This window comes from Nuphar pumila, chromosome 1 (assembly GCF_984573655.1).
Source record: "Nuphar pumila chromosome 1, dmNupPumi1.hap1.1, whole genome shotgun sequence".
NCBI lineage: Eukaryota > Viridiplantae > Streptophyta > Magnoliopsida > Nymphaeales > Nymphaeaceae > Nuphar > Nuphar pumila.
This window is the reverse complement of record NC_143249.1, coordinates 24,480,983-24,501,764: the sequence shown is the minus strand read 5'-3', so window position 1 is coordinate 24,501,764 and position 20,782 is coordinate 24,480,983. Positions and strand designations below refer to the sequence as shown.

Sequence of the window (20,782 nt, the reverse complement as noted above, 5' to 3'; positions counted from 1 at the left end):
ATCTCAATAATTGATCTATATCTCATTTTAGTAGTTTAGTATAATTAAGATTTGTTTCTTAATTGATGCTTATAAAAAATGATAGTTTAAGTCTATTAGGATTAAAATTCTCTCCTTGTAAGAAAATGAGAGATATAGGATATTAGGAAAAGACTTGAGTTGGATTCTAAAAATTATTATTTTTATTTTATTCTATTATTATTATTTTTCTACAAATTTTCTTTATTTCTTATTTTTACTAAATAGTTTGTAGTTGATTAGGTTTTCCTCATAAATTGAGCTTCCAATTTACATAAACCTTTTTTCTCTTTAAATGTATCATTGATTAATATAATTATTTTTGCTATATTTATTAATGATTTTGAATCATAATAAGTTAAAATTGTTGCTCAAATTAAGATTTGTACTAAGCATTCCCTTTTCAATTTGCTACAATCTTTTGTACGTAGCAAAACCATCTTTATTTTGTTTGGTAAATCTGACCATGTAGATATGATCTAATTGGTCAGTTTTGTGATCATCGACATTTAGAATGTCAGATTCTTACGTCTTTCTTGCAAATTAAATCGACAGCATAAATGCTTAAAAATTTTAAAATCGATAAAAAATATTTTATAACCGTAAAAACACAATTCAATGATTAATTCTTAAATAGTCAAGCATGTAAAACACAATTACAATGTCAGATTTAGGGATGGCAGTGGGGCGGGGCAGGGGACAAGGTCTCCACCCCCGCCCCGCCTCAAGATTTTATCCTCCACCCCCGTTTCATGTCCTCCATCCCCGGTTCAAACGGGGATGAGGCGGGGCGGGGTGGGGTGGGGATATTGCAGGGAAAAGTGGTTGGGGCGGGGACGGGACGGGGCGGGGAAAAGTGCACGTCCATCCCCGCCTTCATCCCCGGACGGCTATGGATTTTAACCTTCGTCCCCGCCTCCATCCCCGTTTCACACCCCAAACGGGGCAGGGCCCCGCTTTCTCCCGGTCCACTGCCATCCCTAGTCAGATTGAGTCAAAATGACTTGCCACTCATCTGTCTAGACGCCACTGGACGCGTGCATGATAGATAGTGTGTGAGCTAAACGTTCTTTTTGCGACGTGGTGCTATATATATATATATATATATATATATATATATATATATATATATATATATATATATATATAGGAAAAGGCTAGGTGTATGACACTTTGTGCCTACTGAACTTGGATAGGGGTTTTTAGGTTGCTTTTTTTAAAATCTGACCCTACAAATGTGATTTTCATGATCGATTTACTAAGAAATCATACTTGGATCATGTTTTTTTTAACATAAATATTTTTTTAAGCATTGATTATTTTTTTAAATTATAGACAGTTGATTTTTTAATCTTATAAAAACCCTAATTAACTTGGTGTTGGAATCGGTATATCCAAAAGTTGATTCTCACATAATCAAGCATCTAGATCACATGTATGGTCAGATATTAGAAAAATGAAAACAATCTTTCCGCGTAGGCAGGCAGTAGGGCACAAAAACAGCACCTACCCTTTTCTCTCTCTCTCTCCCTCTCTCTCTCTCTGTATATATATAAACTAATCATATTAGGCCCTTTTTTTCATTCTGACCCCTTAAGCCCCATAGTTTGAAGTGTTTTATGATATATCTGAACCGTTAGATGTGTTTATCATGTAGATTTAGTGAGAATAGACCCTTTATCATGTTTTTTAATAAAAAAATATATTTTTATGAGCCAAAAAAAATTGATGCTCTCATAGCCACTGATTTTGGATCACCTAAAAAACTTGTATAAGAGTCAGATTCTCATCTAAAAGCTAACTTTCACTAAACAAAACCTATAGAGCACATCTATGGTGTTAGATGTGAGAAAAATACCAAAAATTATGACTTTGAATGGTTCTAAAAGGATAGAACGAGCACATTACTCATATATAAGTGAATGAAACCCTCTCAAACCTCTCCAATATAATTTTTTTTAGGGTTTTTTTCAAAATCATAACAGTACAGATGTATTCATCATGATTTATTTACTATAATCGACGTTTGAATCATGATTTTTGGATAGAAAAAATGGTATTTAGAGCTTCAAAATTTTATGAAAATTGTACACCGTTGATTTTGAAACTTATAAAAACCTATCATTGCATTGGAATAAAATTCTCCAAGAATTCATTCCTATAAAAATGAACATATAGATCACATCTTTGTCATCTGAATTTTGAAAAAAAAAATCAAAAATCTAATAAAACATTCATTAAAGAGGTTTGAGAGGGTTTTTCATCGAAGAGGTTTTCATTTTTTCTCATATATATATATATATATATATATATATATATATATATATATAGAGAGAGAGAGAGAGAGAGAGAGAGAGGTTTACGTGTCTTGGTTTCACAAAACTCTTGTATCATATTAAATGTGTTCATATCGTGTTTGTCATGTTTGTATGGCATATTATAAAACCCATAATATCATGAAGATAATTCACATAAAATCCATTATTTTTCAACTCAACTATTCACTATCCTGTAAAGAATACATTTTAAGGTTACTTTCAAGTAGGGGTGGCAATGGGGTCGGGTTGGCGGGTCAGCATACCTCAACCCGAAGCCGACCCGTTTATTAAGCGGGTAAGTTGTGGTAAACACGAACCCGACCCGTTTATTAAACGAGTAACCCGACACGACCTGCCAACCCGTTTAATAAACGGGTTGGGTCGGGTAAACGGGTTGGCGGGTTAGCGGGCGGGTTGGTGGGTAGGTTGGCGGGTTGGGTTGGCGGACGGGTTGGCGGGTCGGGTTGGCATACTCCTAACATGAACCCAACCCATTTAATAAACGGGTTAGGCAGGTTAACCCGTTTATTAAACGGGTTAGTTTAAGCCCAACCCGAACCCGCCTGCCTAAGAGGCGGGTTGGCGGGTCGGGTCAGGTTTTGCCACCCCTACATTCAAGTACCCGTTATTTTTTTTTATCAAAATTAATACACCCTCAGAGTTTTTTCACTTTTCAAATTAGGCTCACACTTTTGTCACCTTTAAACACAAACCCCCCTTTTTCCCTACCACCTTTAGCTTAGTCAGAGAGTCAAGGTTGATTTTATGTTTAAAATTATCACGTTCTCCCGTGAAAACTTTTATACATTTTTTCTTTATGCTCAATATGTATTTAAACTTTTTTCTTACTTATGAAAATGCCCAATTTGCATCTAGTTTTTATGATTGATTTATGAATATATTTTATAGATTAAAATAAAACTCTTCTACCACTGCGGTGGTTACCCATTTGGTCCTGTGTCAAGTTCAAGGCCCAGGATCAAATCTTGTTGGTGCATGGGCCTCTTAAGTAGCCCGGTTCTCGATGAGGGTTTTCCTTTGTTATAAAAAAATAAAAATAAAAAATCTTCTAAACATTAATTAGTTTTAGGAAGGTACACTGATTATTTCACTTAAGGCTGTTAGCGGGTCAGACCTACACCAAACCCAGTGGATTTAGACCCATATCCAACCTTCAGCAGTTAGTAGCAGGTATGAGTGGACCTAGCTTACGTGCAACCAGAACTAGGTCCAAATAGCACATGCTATGCCCAATCACATTTTCTATAGTTTTTACACGGAAAAAAATATAACTTAATCGAAACTTGGATCGAGCTGGTTTTGGATATGCAAGTTTCTAAACCATATATTTGGACCATATAGTACTTGAATCTCTTGTGCCCGAACCGATCAGCTATTCAAACCTATAGCACAAAGTTTGGACCCGGATCTTATCAGATCCAATCAGGGTTAGAATCATAAACGTGTTTGTCATTTGCTTAACCAATATTGAAAGATTGGGGTGTTTTTTAAAAATAAGAAGTCTAGTAGTTATATTAATCAAGACCAAAAGTTTGTGGGTTATTTTTGTAAATTTAGCCTCCGTTTTTAAAGTTTGTGGGTTATTTTTGTAAATTTAATCCACGTTTTTAAAGTTTGTGGTCAGTCATAGATATGGCACTAGCGTAATTAAGAGATAGAATGGGGCATTTAACAATTTTTGGAAATGCAAATAATCGTCGCGAAGCTGACGCGTGGGGGCGTCGAAAGGGCGTCAAAGTCTCTTCTTCTCTGTGCGTCAATCGTTGACACGAAAATTTGTGATAAAAAACAAGAAAAAGGAAAAGCAGAGAGAGAGAGAGAGAAGGAAAGAGGGTTCGGAAGCCAGAAACGTAAATCTGGAAGCAGTGACCAGTGAAGCGTCTCTCTTCACTCCACCAGGGAGAGGAACTCGCTCTCTCTATCTCTTCTTACACTCCCTCCCTTTTGCCGTAGAAGGATCGGGATGCGCGAGTTCGCCGCTCGCTCTTCTTCAGGTCAGTGGAAATCTCCCCAATCCCGCGCTCGATTTTCCGGGTTTTCGCTCCCGATCTGTGTTTGCCCGTGGTTTACGCCGGTTAGCTTCGAGAATTGGAGGAAATCGCGGGATCTTGAGGTGACCGGGTGGATTTTTTTGAGTGGAAATCGTCTTTTATGAGTCAACACTTGAGCTTCTGGATTTCGGTTTTCCAAAAGCCGAGTTTTTCGTGACATTTGTCTTGGAAAATTGAGGAGATGAAACTTTTTTGCTGTATTTCTTTTTTTCTTTAGGTGATCGGAGGAGCGTTTGGAGTAGAAACCGAACTAGTTTGCGGGCTTTTTTGTCTGGACCCGAGTTTTTCGTGATATTTGCATCGGAAATTCGAGAAAATTAAGCGTGTTGTTGTATTCTGTCGTTCTTTAGGTGATCGGTGGAGCGTTTGGAGTAGAAACCGAACGAATACGGGCTTTCTTTGTCTGAACCCGGGTTTTTCGTGATATTTTCATCGGAATTTCGAGAAAATGAAGCGTTTCGCTGTATTCCGTCGTTCTTTAGGCGATCGGAGGTGCGTTTGGAGTAGGAGCCGAAGTAGTGTTAGTTTGCGGGCTTTCTTTGTCTGAACCCGAGTTTTTCGTGATATTTTCATCGGAAATTCGAGAAAATGAAGCGTTTTGCTGTATTCCGTCGTTCTTTAGGTGATCGGAGGTGCGTTTGGAGTGGAAATCGCACGAGTGTTAGGTTTCTGAGCTTCATTTCTCGATCCGGATTTTTGAGTGGAAATGAAGAAATTTGAGCTGCGCAGAAGAGGATATTTTCACTCTTTTTTTTCGCCTTTCGCTTTGAGTAATGATATGACTATCTTTACCGGAATTTCCTGTGAAAGATTTTAGAGAAGAGCTTGTTTTTCTATTTATATGACGGTTTTTTAAAATGCGAGTATTTTTCTAGAGTGATCGTTTCTTGGATTCTCTTTTTTTTTTAGTGTGGGGAATTTCTTTTTCAGACACTGGTTTTTCTTTGTTCTTTATGTAAAAATTCTGTCATTTCCTCGGAATCATCATTTTGTTTTACTTTCTTTGGGCTAAATACTGATGGTTGTTTAGTAAGATTTCCTTGAAAAAATTGTCGAATTCATTCTATTTCTTTTTAGTTTTCAGTTTCATTTGTTTTCTTTCCGTTTTTGGAAATTTCTTCGATTTCTTTCGATCGTTAAATCTCTTTCTTTTTAATAATTACCAATATCTTTTGAAAAAAAAAACTAGATCATTGTCGTGGAAAATGAGGAAAATAATATCTTTTCTTTTTATTCTCATAATTCCACAGGAGTCGTTAAGAATGTCGACATTTTTACGTCAGTTGCATTTTGCGAGTTTCAGTGCCGCACTGGTTATGTGATGTGTCGTTGTCTTCTTCCACTTTCTTTCATTGAAGTTAGTTTTTTTTTTTTCGGTTGTGATTGGAACAACGCCCTTTCAATGTGTTGAGGTTGTTACACTGCCCGTTCTAGAAAGAACTTCTTTAATTTTTCTCTTCTACAATATGATAATGCCTCGGAGTTCTTTTCGGTTGTTGCGTTCTATGCTGTGCTACTCTCCAGATGGGTTTTGGTTCCTTTGGAGAGCCTCGCTGTAATTTTGCACTTGCTATGATCCCTGAAATTTAATTTTTTTTTGGCTTTTTTTCCCGGGGTTCTATATTAAATGGACAGTATTTGTTGCCGATTGTTTACACACCCAGTCACCATTGGTTCTCCTTGTATAGTTCCAAATTGTAGCTTTGATCGGACTTTCTATACCTTTTTGCTTAGCCTTAGTACTATACCTTTTTTGCTTAGCCTTAGTACTTAGATGCTTTAATGAACTGATTGTGTTTTTCGAGAGATTTTTCCATATAATTGTTTCTTCTTGTGAGAAAAAAAAAACTTAAACAAGTTACGTGTTCCAGTCTTGCATGGATTTATAATGAATCTCGTCTTAGGTTCACCCGGGTTGGTGATTGGTATGGGATCACGCAGTTCTATTATTGGCGCAATCAACAAGGCTTTGTTCCTGGCTCTGAATATGGTCGTAGGTTTCAGTTTCTTAACCATGATCCAATCTGCACTACAAAACTCTTTAATTTTCTCTTTTTTTTCCTCGAAGAAATGTGGTTTTGAAGGGTTCAATGACTTCATGCTAATGGTAGAGTAATATTGCGACCTGTTTTTGGCAGTTTTCCTCTTGTCCTATTTAAGGGGTTGGTGGCTTGAAGCCTTGAACTTGAAATCAGTTGATTCAGAGTTTTCCTATTTAAAATGTCGTTTTTTCATTTTATTGTGCACGCTCATATTTGAATACCTGTTCTGACTTTTTTTTAAGGTCTTCTCGAGAAACTTTCCTTTGTCGAAAATATCCATGCAGACAATAACTTGAAATCAGTATATAATCTGCTAGTAGTTATGTGGCATCCGTTAAGATGAAAATATATAGTTTATATGCACGAGTTGTGTAAAGAAATTGTTATTATCTTTTCTACCTTCCTTTTTTCTTGTTACGATCATTATATACTCCAGGTTTTGTACCATGTGATGTCACACTTAAAGTTCTGGTCCTTAAATATTTCCAGGGTTTCTGAAGTTATTTTAGTGTTTTCTGATCACAGAAGTGTCACTACATTGATCTTTTCATATTATGTTTTTCAATTATGAATCGATTCATTACTTTTCCCTTTTGGTGGTTCTGTAATAAATATATGTGGCTATTGTTTCAGTAGGAGGTCAGCTTCCTAGATGAGGTGAAGAGAGAACTGCTAACGAGATAGGCTCCGGGCTTCACCAGCATTTGTGCTGCTGACTGGACACATTTATGGCATCTGCCAGCTTGGGACATGGGGGTGTAGGGAGCTCTAGGACAATTAGTAGTTCCAAGGGATCGTCTCATGCGGTTGATAGGCTTGGGAGAGAAATGCTTGAAATGAGAATTAGGGACCATAAGCTTGATCACGATGATGACAGGGTAAGCTGTTTTTCTGTTGACGGCTTTGTGACCTGGGAATGGTTCTATAATGCATCACAATTCTGGTATGATAGGATATGGAGCCAGATGTAATTGATGGCATGGGTGCTGAGGCAGGACACATAATAGCTACAACTATTGGTGGTAGAAATGGCCAGCCGAAGCAGGTCCTTGGAAAATCAATCTCATAATGTTTTTTTCTTTATGTTACAATGAAATGAAAAGGCAGTGTGCTTTTGTAAGTGTATTCCTGACTTGTTTATTGCCATCTTTTAACCTTTTTTCTTTTGTGAATCATCAGACAATCAGCTACATTGCAGAACATGTGGTTGGCACAGGTTCTTTTGGTGTTGTGTATCAGGTACAGTGGTGGTTAATCTTTTTTCATTCTTGATGGCATCGTTCAGGGTTCTCCTTTTTCTCTGTTGGTATTCTTGGATCAATTTTGTGCATCTTTTCTTTCAGACAAAATGCAGAGAAACTGGAGAAATTGTGGCCATAAAGAAGGTTCTCCAAGATAAACGTTACAAGAACAGGGAGTTACAGATTATGCACATGCTGGATCATCCAAATATTGTTGCCCTCAAGCACTGTTTTTTCTCTACAACAGACAAAGAGGAGCTATATCTAAATCTTGTTCTTGAGTTTGTACCTGAAACTGTTAACCGTATGGCAAAGCACTATAACAGAATTAACCAGAGAATGCCACTTATATATGTGAAGCTGTACACCTATCAGGTTTGTATAATCTCATCATTGTGACTATGTCACCTGGGTACGGGTGCAGGTATGGGTCCAGAGGGTATGACACGGCAATTCCAAAAAATGTGGGTACGGGAACACGGCTATATATATATATATATCACATAAATACAAAATAAATTTAAAATAAGCGTGTCCAAGTGTCGACATGGGTACAGAGGAAAAAATGGAGTGTCAAGGACATCATAATGTAATTGCGCTAGTTATCTTGTTTCTCAGTCACTGCCTCCCATTCTGTAGTTAGATGGTTCTGTGATTGAATGCATCAAATTGCAAATGTAGACCTTGTGCACGTGAATGCCAAACTATGTAACACGGACTCTTCTAACAGGGCACCGCACCTGTGTTGCACCTGCACTCATGTGGGTGTGACACTTGGACACGGCTTCCTTTGTCAGTTGAAGTCAACCACACTGAGGTCCATTTCTGTCTAAAAGTAGATTCAGTTAACCCTAACCAAGTCCGGTTTTATCCATATTATATAAATAAATACATAAATGCACACACATACACATAGTGTTAACTTAAAAATGTTAAAATATATATATACCCTTCCTGCACCCCCGCACCCAAGTTTTTTTAAAGTGCCACATCGCCACATTCGCACCCGTATCCGCACCCGCACCCACACCTATGTGACATAGATGCCAAATTACTTATCTTCTTATTGCAGGGTTGCATCAGACTTGCAGGTGGAGTATCATTAGATGTTTGCATGTCTAGTGGATTCTTTTGATGTAATTCAGCCATATTCTTCACTAGAACTTTCATAATCTTGTGTTAGATGTAAATTAAGTGAATATTATGGAAGGATATTTTTCACTTCAGTGTGGAGGTGGTTGAAATATAATTCCACTTTTCTTTTCCCCTTCTGTTATTGTCTGGGAAGCTGTCGAGCCTTGTTTTTTTTTTAAAAACCTACACTTTATCTTTTGAATAATGGAAAATCTTCCACTAACGTCCTTAAAATGAGAGGTTAATGGCATTTTGCATCTGGGGTATTCATAGGTAGTACTCCAGTTTTGTGAACAATTTCATTTCTTAAAATTCCGATTCATTTGCTTTTCAATGCAGATATGCAGGGCTTTGGCGTACATTCATAACTGTGTTGGCATATGCCATCGTGATATCAAGCCCCAGAACTTGCTGGTAAACAACTACATAAAATGATCTTTACCTGGGTGGGTTTATTATGTATTGGCTTTTGGATATTAAATTCTTACTTTTTTAAGGCTATCGTTCCCAAGGCCACATAAGCAAGGGCTATTTAAAGTATAAATTTCTGCAATTTTGGTTTTAGAGATAATCTGATGTATTATAGCATATAGGACTTTGTTTCCTTTTCTGTTTCTAGCTTTTCTGAATAATGTCAGTATATCTTTTAATGTTTGTGAGCATTACTTACACAATATGTAATTTTTTAGCATATCTTAACCAAGTTTTTATGCGGATATGCCCCCTCTTTGTGAATCCTGAAAAGTGCTAATAATTTCAATGTGAATCATCTTTGATGATGATCTATTGGGAATTTTTGCTGATGAAAGCTTATAACTTCTCCAAATTTTGCATCAGTTGTATAACCACTTTTCTGAATGATAATGATGCCAATGTCTGATGAACTATCATTGCATTTCCATTGTGTTTATCTAGTGGCCTTTTCCTTAAACATTGATGTAAATTCTGTTGAAAGATTTATCAGTTCTTTGTGTTCCTTGCACTTTTTAATGGGTTTGCATGTGTTATTGCAGGTGAACCCCCATACACACCAGCTGAAATTGTGTGATTTTGGTAGCGCAAAAGTTTTGGTGAGTTGTAATGCGCATGTTATGTTGTATCTAGTTTACATTTTGTTTATCACTGTTACTGATTCTTCCTCTTAATCCAGGTTAAAGGAGAGCCCAATATTTCTTACATTTGTTCAAGATACTATCGTGCTCCTGAGCTAATATTTGGTGCAACTGAATACACAACTGCAATTGATATGTGGTCCACTGGCTGTGTGATGGCTGAACTACTCCTTGGGCAGGTTACTCATTGCTTCAGAAACAACCATAATTCATGTTCTCTTGGACTTTTAAAACCTTTAGATGCATGTCTGATGCCTGCTGAATTTCTCTTTGAAATTTCCTGTGTTGTCTATGCAGCCCTTATTTCCAGGAGAAAGTGGAGTTGATCAATTGGTTGAGATCATTAAGGTTGCAGAGGAAGTCTTATATTATAAATTCAACCAGTTTAAATTTGGCTTTTTTGCCTTTAGAAAAGCCCAAGAGCTTGAACATTGTTTTATGGTGGAAAATTGTTGCAGGTTCTAGGAACACCCACAAGAGAGGAAATTAAATGCATGAATCCAAATTATACAGAGTTTAAATTCCCACAGATAAAAGCTCATCCATGGCACAAGGTAGGGTGAACTATTAATGTCATCTTCTATGTTGGTATTCATTTGTTCATTTCCTTCTGTTTCTTTCAGTTTAATTCAAAATTCTGCCTCTGTGATTATGATTGTTACCTTTTGGGTTTTTTCTTCTTTCCCATAATTTGTGCTTCACTACCATGCCCGAGTGCTCCCCAGAATTACATTACTAAAGATGTATGAAGTGTGATGTGCCTCCTTGTGCTGCGAGTGGCCTAACTTAGCATTTCAACTGGCAGTATTAAGGTCACTTCTGTGAAACTACCACTGGATTTGGACTTACATCATCATCATCTCTCTCTCTCTCTCTCTCTCTCATGCAAACACTGCCCACTCTCAGACACATAACGCCACTTATCCATTTATTGATCAGATTGCTTTCTATATGTCTACGAGGAAAATTAGATCTAGATCAGGTCACAGTCTGAAGCAGTCACTACTGGCAGCTCTGGTTTTGCTTCTAGTGAAAAGTTGGATAAAACCCATTCCATTGATGGGATATCCTAGGCCTGGTTTTGGGCTGGCATGGGCTCCAAATATCTGGTCCAGGCTCGGCCAAACCAGCTGGGTAGCTTGCGGCCCACGAGCTGCTCGACTAGTTGCCCACCACCCCTGCTTGTTTCCAATATTCATAAGTTGCATAACAAGCTTGATTAGTCACACTGGACATTGTGTTCACGTGCAATCCTCTCTAGTCTTTTGTTCCCTTGGAATCTTACGTTCTCTCAGACCTATACCAGCATGAAAAGTTTACATTCCCTCAGACCTATACCAGCATGAAAATTTTGTTCGTTGTGTAGGATTTTTTCTGGGAGATTTATCCTTTATTTTCCTTCCAGGTTTTACCTGCATCATTTCACTTGTTCTTCATGCTTATGTCATCAACTAATAATGTTCCTTTTTACCATCTAAATAACTTTAAGTCCTAAATTTTGCTGTCAAAAAGAAAAAGTTGTCAGATGGCAAACTGCCTCTGTTTCCACTCATATGTTCCTATCCTATCATTGTGTTTCTACATTGATTGCTTATTTCAAGCTGCAAGCATGGTTTTTTTTTCAACTTAGATTTGAAAAGGCTATACTGTCAGCTGATGCAAGCTGCTGCTTAGGACAGCTTAGAATGATGGGTTGGTTTAAGTCATGAGACCCTACCAACGAGATACTATAATCTCAGTTCATAGGTCAGTTTGGCCCCACTAAGTCATTTCACACCGCAGGTTCAGTTTAGTGTTTAAACTTTAAACCAAACACAGTTTAAAGAAAACAACCAAACCTGGTTTAGAGCAGTTTGCCTTTGCTTGTCAACATGGCGATGGAAAATCAGACTGTGGGGAGAGAGAATTCTAAAAATTAGTGAAATCTATTTAAATCAAAATAAACTGAGTAAAATTCTTGATGAATTTGTGTGCTGGCCCTCTTGACCTTTGTGCTGTTTTATGTACATAACTGATGTCAGTTTCACCGTGGAGCAGGTTTTCCAGAAAAGGCTTCCACCAGAAGCAGTTGACTTGGTCTCCAGATTTTTACAATACTCACCAAATCTTCGATGCGCAGCTGTAAGCATAATCATGCGGTTTGTTTTTCCATATTTTGCTGTTTCCTTAAATATCTTCCTGACTCTTGTGGCCTCCTACAGTTGGACGCTTGTATCCATCCTTTCTTTGATGAGTTGCGGGACCCAAACACTCGCCTTCCTAATGGTCGCCCTCTCCCGCCGCTCTTCAATTTCAAACCTCAAGGTGAAGATAGCCATTGTCTTTTTTCTTGTTTTCAGGATTTTTTTTTCATAGCTGAGCTTTAGTGTTGAACATAAAAATTTTAGATGGCTCTGTGGGCGACCTAAACAATTTCTTATAAGATGGAGTTCTCATTCCAGTCTAGAATATGAGAATTGTATTGTCATGTGGGTTCCACACCTTTTACATTTTTCCAGGACTTGTACCATCGAAAGAGGTATTCCTTCTGATAAGTTTTTTCTTACATTTCTTCTTCTATGGACAGAACTAACCGGCATTCCTTCAGACATCCTCGAGCGGCTTATCCCGGAGCATGCAAGAAAACAAAATTTGTTTATGGCCTTGCACACCTAGCAGCTATGTCACATGGATATGACCGAGGATACAGGGTTACAGCCATTTTTATGAAGTTTCAATCATGTCTAATATATAAGGGGACGGAACAGGAGTCAAAATGGAGTGTCCGTTTGCCATAGCCTAGCAACAAGTACAACTTTGGTATGTGAGATCTGTAAAGTTTCTTTTTTCACTTTGTTTTTCCCGCTGCCATTAACGAGGTCCCAAAAAAACTGGTAATGGGTGCACTTGGAAGCAGAATTTGAGATCCTTGATGCTTGAGGTTTGTTGTATCTCCTTTGTGCTTTTGTTGTATTTGCCTTTGCTTGTCAACAGAGGAACCACTCTATTTTGAATGCTTGTGATGAGTACAGCTGAAAACCCTCTCTTTTACATTTATGATAAAACCATGCCCATTTAAGATCAACAGTCCAAGTGTTGCATGCTACAATCCTGATCAACTCAACACTGATGGGTGGTTTCATGTTTACATGAAGAGAATGGCCTTCGATGTTCAATGGTTGAATGCTATTTCTCAATTTTGCTTCTGTTAAAACTTCAATCTTGCATGTACGAGTGGTGAATGCATTGGACTAGCTAATCTCAGAATGCGCTGCTGGAAGGAGGCCGGGATGCTACCCTTGCTTCTGAAACCAACTGGATCGACGGGTTGAACAACTGGAACTGTTTATTGCTCTCCAATCGGAAGTTATGCTGCAGCATTCACTTCACTCAACCAGAGCCTATTCTTCTTCAATTCCTAACAAGGCATTCTTTCACACGTGGGCTAGGGCAAGAAGTGAGATAGGAATGTTGGTTGCCGTATAAAAGATATACAACGAGTGAAAGCATTTGAACACTGTTAGATATATGCAACACTTAAGTGAATTAAAGTTTGATGGGTCTTATGCTCCGCTTCAACTTAGCCTTGATAGATTATCATGAATTATTGCAGATATATGAAACAGTGCCATATTCTAAGTATTATGATGTTGCCATTTTGCTTCTACACTGACATGATACTTTGAAATACCCTGATATGATAAGGTGGTAATCTCGTGGATGCTTTGAAGTGTCAATTGTCATGCATTACATTTTACTACCTTGTTTCTTATAATTTTGGACAAAGGGACAAGGAATTTTCAAGATGGGAATTGCTATTCAAACTAAAGTAAATTCTACTAGTTATTTTGAAATTATATTCGAAATAATTTATGGAGAGGGAACAGGTATCCGTTTTCTGGTGAATTCCTTTTTGAAGAGTTTGCGTAATGCATGATGCGCATCAAGCATTCGAATCCTGTATGGGAGCCCTCTTGATCATCAAAACATGCTGCTTTGGACCAATCCAAGAGGTCATCCATGGTGCGTCGTTGGACGCAACCCTGTATCCTTCCTTCGAATATAGTTTCCCGTGCACCCATGTCATCCTCATACGGTCGAAGGACCAGATAGTCAAACTTCCAGAGTGTGGCGATCAAGTCAGAGGCTTTGAGCAGCCTTTTTTCTTCTGTTCAGTTTCAGTTTGCATTTTCAGTGGCGGTGAAGGCTTGATGGAGCTCTTGTTTTTTGTGGGTGTGGAGGAAACAAGCAACTACCTCAACTCTGTGAGCACTGCTATGCCTGAAACATAGAGATATTCATATGCACCTTGGAGGAACCAAAGAACAGCTTCATCTGGTAAAACTGTGACATCCACCACACCACAAAGCCTAGGATGTGATTCCTCCTGTGAATTGGGTTCACTGACTGTTTCAGCAACCAAACATGCTTACCCGCAATCATGGGATAGCTTTTCAATGGGTCATTTTAGCTCTGTTGGCCAGGAAACTGAAACAATGGTGCTGGTTGCTAGCAGTATGTGAGACTATAGGAAACTATTAGGCTCTGTTTGGGAACCATATTTGAGATGGAGATGGGTGTGGAGAAGGAGATTTGATGAATCCCCTACCTGTCTGCTGTTTGGTAGGCTGGATTTTTCTTTTATATTTACACGAAGAAACCACCCCGAGGATCAGAGACCTAACTGCACTGGCTTTGCCTGCCGGACTTATGGTCAGTGTCCTAGCAGCATAAAACTTTTTGGGCTTACCCTTTGCCCCTAGGGAGTAGTCACGCTTCGGCTTGCACAAGGGGTGTTGGGAATGGAGATGACAGAGGACATAACCTCCCATATCCCCATTTCAACTCCATCCTAAAAAGGCACAAAGGTTCCTAATTTTGTGATACCTTCCAAAATCCAAACCTAGTAAACCAAAGTTAGCTAAATATTTTAGCTAATCTCCACCCTGACTTCATTTCAAACAACAAAACCAGCAATGGCTAAAAGCCTTTTCTTGTTACAGTATGTTTGACCTTGCCCTGTTCTGGCTCCCTTGGTGTAAAATTCTGTGGGTACTCCCACCTGCCCATAGGAAAGGTTTTTCCTTGTGTTTCAGCTTGCGCACAAGATGCATCTTGGGGTTTCAACTTTCAAACTATTGGTGTTAGGGATCATTTGAAAACTGGGAAAGTTTTGTTTGGTGTTTGAAAATCACAATTATAAAACTTTTGATATTAAACTTTGCTGTATAGCAATAATGTAAGTCATCGTAGTTCAAGCCATGTACAGACTTGTTCCTTGGTTCCGCAACTTGGCTGTGTAATTCTTTCTTGCAGCCTTACCTTAGGTTACACACATTGCACAACACAACAGGGTGCTTGAGTAATCATCTGTCAAGTAGCTTTCATCTGCTGTTACAAAGATATACAGGTATGACCCCGATCAGCGACACGAGTTCAACATGCAAGTTTGATCTTTTTTTTTTAAAATAGGATACAAGAATATAGCTTTTTAAGTGTTTAATAAATAAAATATTAGTTTTAATGTTTTAATATTTTAATATATATAAATGTTTTATTATTAAAATGCATATAATTCTTACCTGTTTGGTGCTGAAGACAACTTCAGACTGAATACATGAGAGAGAGAGAGGCGTTTAAATTCCAGGTTCACGTAGTTTAAGTAATGTCAGTATGTCACCAAGGAGGAAAATTTGTCTGCCAGTGTCAGTATCTGTTAGGGTAATTTCCTGATATGAACCCACCTTTTACCTGATATTCCATGTCAGAAACCAACTTTTCTGAAATTCCTGATACAGACTTAAGTTTTCTTGACAATTGTCAAATAAGGACCTTCGGGTAACCCCGTCCCACAAAACGTTTTCAAAATGCAATAAAATTTCTATTTTATAAGTACTTGGTTGCAAAGGAATACAAAGGACTAATCGTCCACCCAACCTTACATGTTAAAGAACTTTACGAATGACCAAAATGGATTAGAGTTTGGACTCAAATTTATCTGACCCAGATTTTTGGTTTTGGATAATGTAGATCTGTTTTTGGTTCAGATCTAGGATAAACATATTAAGGATTATTAGGATCTAGGATGGAACCAAATAAGCATTGTGACTGATTTGGGACAAATTCAGGCTAACCTAACAGTTTTTAACTCGTTGTAGCGGGTCTCATGAGTATCATACAGGGTCTCATTTTTTCAACCAAATTCAAAACTTTATTATGAGACCTGAGTTGCACCCAGGTCTAAAACTATAACCGATCTTTAAAGAACTAATCAAAAACTGGACCTGTCCCATATTTTCATACTGGATAGCAAAGTAATGGGTTGGTGCTATACTAAATGGGTTTTTCAGGCTTTTTTCATCTTATTTTTAAATTCTGGCCGAACAGATGTGATCTATTTACTTGATTTTTTAGGGATCAGCTCTTGAAGCGTTTGATTCCAACACATGGGTGAGTTTTGATAAAGTTCGAAAAAATCAATGGTCCAAAATCTTTGTAAATTTTCGAAGCTCCAAACATCATTTTTTTCAATCTAAAACACATGATCCAAGTGTGGATTCTTAGTAAATTGACCATGCCCAACACATTTATAGGGCCGAAACGGGCGTAAAAAGCACCGGAGAAGCTGAAAAACCCATTCAGCATGTTGTTTAGCACCAAATGGGTTTAGCAGGGACCCATTTTCGCTGGATAGCATATATATGAATTTTGGGTTTGATCATTAACGAATATATTTGGGTTTGTTCCCATCCTATTACCAGTTGAAGTTGGGTTTCGACCAGAATTGGGTTTAGTGCGACCCATTTTTTTACTTGAAAATTTATTGGTTCAACTCATTTTCGGTGGATCAAATATTACTGAGGTCTCATTCCCTAAGGGAGCGTTTGATTCATGGAACAATCATGTGCGGCGGGACACTACGACCCCCGGATTGTTCTGTGTTTGAAACATGGGAAAAAGCAGTCCCCCTTCGTTCTCTAGAGTTGAATTTTAGGGCACGCGCATTCTAAACAAATGCCACCTGGCTTGTCCAGACATCATTTGTTCAGCGAGTCAAACACACCCTAAGAGGACTTCCAAACTTTATTGTGAGACCCGAATGTCTGATTTAAAAGTAGAATTAAAATTCAAAATCGAATCTAGAACCAGATCCGAAACATAATTTTATAATGGATAGCTTATGTAGAAATTTCAGCTAGGTACATAACAAATATATTTAGTTCATTCTGATCCAACTTGGAACCGAAAAACTATTGTACTAGAGTTTGGGTCAAATTCGGGCCTAACATGAACCCTTCTTTTCTTGAAAATCAAGAGGTTTTTTTATATATATTTACACTGAGTAACCGCCCTCAGGATCGGAAACCTAGCCGCACTTATAAACACTGTCCCGGCAGAGTAAAACTTAGTAGGCTTACCCTTGTCCTTGCACAAGGGGTGACACCCATGAGATTTGAACCTAGACTGCCTGCCTATCGGCCTAGGATCCATCCCACTGCGTCAAACCCCTTTGGGGCCATATCAAGAGGTTTACTTGAAAGTTGAAAGTAGGTGGGCACCATTCATCCAATGCCTAATGATGCCCTAATTGTAGAGCCCGTTAGAAGATGTCAACATTTTGAACTCAAACATCAGTTTGCAACAATAAGAAAAATCACGTAAACGCAAAACCGTACTATACAAATTAATTATACAGAATAAATCAAAACCAGAACACATACAAAAAAGAGAATGAACAAACAAATCAAGTTATCAAACACAACCTAGAGCAGATCACCACAAAAAAGGGGGGAAAAAGACAAGTGGCCACAAAAGGTTTGGATGTGAGCTTGTCCCAGACAGTCTAGAATGGGGATGGGGAAAGAAAAGGGGAGGGATATTTTTGGTATTTCAAAATATTTAAGTCTGGTTTATTAAGGTAGGTTACAACTAGGGATGACAGTGGACCGGGGCGGGGGAAAAGGTCTCCACCCCCGCCCCGTCTCCAAACCCAAACATCCATCCCCTAATGGGGATGGATTTTAACCTCTACCCCTGCCTCCATCCCCGTTTCATGTCATCCATCCCCGGTCCAAAAGGGGGCGAGGCCCCATTTTCCCTTAGTCTATAGTCATTCCTTGAAGGATTGGGGAGGGGGCAGGGCGGGGAAAAGCGTAAGTCCATCCCCGCATGGAGATAGATTTTAACCTTCATCCCCGCCTCCATCCCCGTTTCATGCCCTTCATCCCTGGTCCAAACTGGGCGGAGCCCCATTGTCTCTCGATCCACTGCCATCCCTAGTTACAACATGTTCATATTTGACAGGGGAAAACTTATGACTATATCAGGAATTTCAGAAAAGATGATACCTGACCTGAAACATAATCGGCCCTTTTAGAAATTGGTGTTGCCGAATCGGCCGATTCAGACCTATTTTAATAACATTGCCCAATACCTCCTTACCCTTGTATTATTTATATACAAAAACCTTCTTATTTTGTACAACTGGCAATATGTCATGAAGCGACTTGATATTTGGATTCTAACTGGGTGAAAAACTTAGAAGGAAAAGATAAGGATAGAGAAATGATCCTTTGGTTGGTCCTGGGTGAAATGGACCAGATGCAGTCAGGCCTTCGATCCAAATTCCGCGACCTTACTTTTGTATATGAACCTTAAAATAGAACCCAAATGTGCCCTTGTATTGGATCTCAATTTATATGGTCAGGCACCTTTCAGATTTCGACTCGGATTCAGATCTAAATCTTAAAATTTGGATTTAGATCAACCATGATACATTTGCAACCGGTACTTTTCAGGAATGATAACAGGTTGGGTCAGATTCATTGGACCCAATTCCACCTGATTTAGACTGCTCTAGATCTTGATCTGAATATTCTGATCTCGCTAGAATTGATCCAACTGGAATATTGTGCAAGCTGGATCTGGATTTTGATGGGCATAGATCTGATTCACACAAGGTCCTAATTTTTAAAATATTCCGACCACGTGTCTAAATGTGTTTTGCTAATGTGCCAAGCAAACTCAACTAATCCCAGGCTGGGTTCAATCTGGGCAATTGGATCAACGATCTGGTTTTAGGATATAAATGGGTCAGGCTCGAACCGAATGCAGGCATTACCCTATCTGAGAAAATCAGATATGGTCCAATCGGATCGGGCATTTGATACAAAGAAAGATAGGCAAAACCTTTCAAAACAGGATCCGATTAGCTATTTTCCCTAATAAGATGTACCTTTTATATGTGAAAATTTTCAGATTCTAGTTGGGTTTGAAGTCAGATCTAGATTCAGATGTATGAACCTGATATTGTATCTGATACATGTAAGGAATCGGATCCTATGATGCTTACTAGTTCCAATCAGACGGATTTAGGTCAGTCGGATATCCAGACAAAAAACACATATAGTATGGCATCCCTAGCATAGTGACAAAAGTTAAAAACGGCAAAATCTCTGCAGGAAAAAAACTCGGGAGATTTTGAATTTTTTTATAATTTTTTTTGGGATTAAAAAATAAATTAAAATTTTAAAAATATATATAAGAAAATATAAATAAAACACATTTAAAAATAAAATTCTTGGGGGTTTTCATGATAAATATCTTTTAAAAATATAAATATTGTGATATTAATTTGTCAGGGTTTGAAAATCTCGCGAGAAATTGACATTTTAAAATTTTAGGCAATTTCTCAAGATGTATCGGTGAGATTTTTATAAATTTCGTGATATTTGTCACATAGATCCCTAGCAGTGATGGACTTAGAATGACATGGACCAGGTGGAAGCTGACCCGATACCATGGTCTGATCCAGGTGAGGTCCTACTATTTATCTCAAGAAAGAAAAGTAACCATTTTCAGGTCCCAGAACTGATCTGGGATGGATGCCTGGGCCAAAATGGCAATATTGGTCATAGACTTGGTTAAATCGTATTGGGTTGGACATTATATATATCTGAACCATTTATGGTCTTATAAGTAGGAGTGGATCCATCGGGTCAGGTTTGGGTTGACTTGTGGAGCCTGAAGCTATATAAAATGGCATGCCCATCTAGGGTTTTTCGCAGAAACTATTTTCCACCATTTGTGTTGTCACTGTGGGCCTCGTGGAAAATGCACACCTGTCAATGTGTTTCCACGGAAACATATACAGTGCACTTTCCGTGACATGTAAACATGCACACCCTTTAACACTCGCTTCCCTGGTTTTGCTCATAGTGACAAATATCGCAAGATTTATGAAAATCTCACGATAATATCGCGACAAATTGCTTGAAAGTTTAAAACGGCAATTTCTAGTGAGATTTTCAAAATATCATGAGATTTATGAAAAAAACATAAATACCATGATTTAAACTCGATATTTTATATTTTAAACATCTATTTATCGCAAAAAAATCATGTATTTTTATTTTTAAATAATTTTTATTAATATTTTCTTATAAAAAATAAATTTTATATTTTTAAATTTAATTTTTTATTGCCAAGATTTAAATCAGGGCCTGTTGTGAAATTTTGTATTGTATGCCATTGATTTTTTAAATTACTTAAAAAAACTGTTTATTTTCACTAAAATGATTATGAAAATTAGATTGGCACCATAAAACATGCAATGCATGCATGAAAAATAAAGGGACAACATTTGGTAAAGGTGCCATTACATACAAAATCTTCTCGATCTCATATGCCCAGGTTGTTTTGATCCAATCAGACCTCATGGATATTCAAAATAATGGGAACTGGCTTTTGGATCATGTTTTTTTTTTTAAATAAAAAAATTGTGATTTTATAAGCTGAAAAGTATTGCACGTTGTAGCCCGTCCACTTTTGAAGCCTTATAAAAATCAGACTAGGCTTGACAATGTG

The 20,782-nt window shown here is 37.9% G+C and overlaps 1 protein-coding gene across 2 annotated transcripts; it reads left to right on the top strand.

Moving 5' to 3' along the window:
• Window positions 1-4,119: 4,119 nt before the first annotated feature.
• LOC149848385 (shaggy-related protein kinase kappa-like) lies at window positions 4,120-13,001 on the top strand. 2 transcript variants are annotated; one of them, XM_089994022.1, is made up of 13 exons: window positions 4,120-4,351; window positions 7,087-7,328; window positions 7,403-7,495; window positions 7,630-7,689; window positions 7,794-8,066; window positions 9,165-9,239; window positions 9,839-9,895; window positions 9,976-10,116; window positions 10,235-10,285; window positions 10,396-10,491; window positions 11,975-12,058; window positions 12,139-12,241; window positions 12,504-13,001. In XM_089994022.1, exons 2-13 carry the CDS (start codon window positions 7,179-7,181, stop codon window positions 12,590-12,592), a joined length of 1,272 nt encoding a protein of 423 aa, XP_089850148.1. In that variant the 5' UTR covers window positions 4,120-4,351; window positions 7,087-7,178; the 3' UTR covers window positions 12,593-13,001. The 2 variants fall into 2 exon arrangements, with proteins under 2 accessions (XP_089850148.1, XP_089850162.1); XM_089994036.1 differs by having other exon boundaries at window positions 4,141-4,351; window positions 7,084-7,328.
• Window positions 13,002-20,782: the final 7,781 nt, after the last annotated feature.

Excerpts from the sequence above, each read along its gene's own strand:
- LOC149848385 (XM_089994022.1), top strand. The coding sequence starts at position 7,179 with ATGGCATCTGCCAGCTTGGGACATGGGGGTGTAGGGAGCTCTAGGACA. Across the intron at positions 10,492-11,974 it reads AAGCTCATCCATGGCACAAG|GTTTTCCAGAAAAGGCTTCC; the intron begins GTAGGGTGAACT and ends ACCGTGGAGCAG. Across the intron at positions 12,059-12,138 it reads CAAATCTTCGATGCGCAGCT|TTGGACGCTTGTATCCATCC; the intron begins GTAAGCATAATC and ends GGCCTCCTACAG.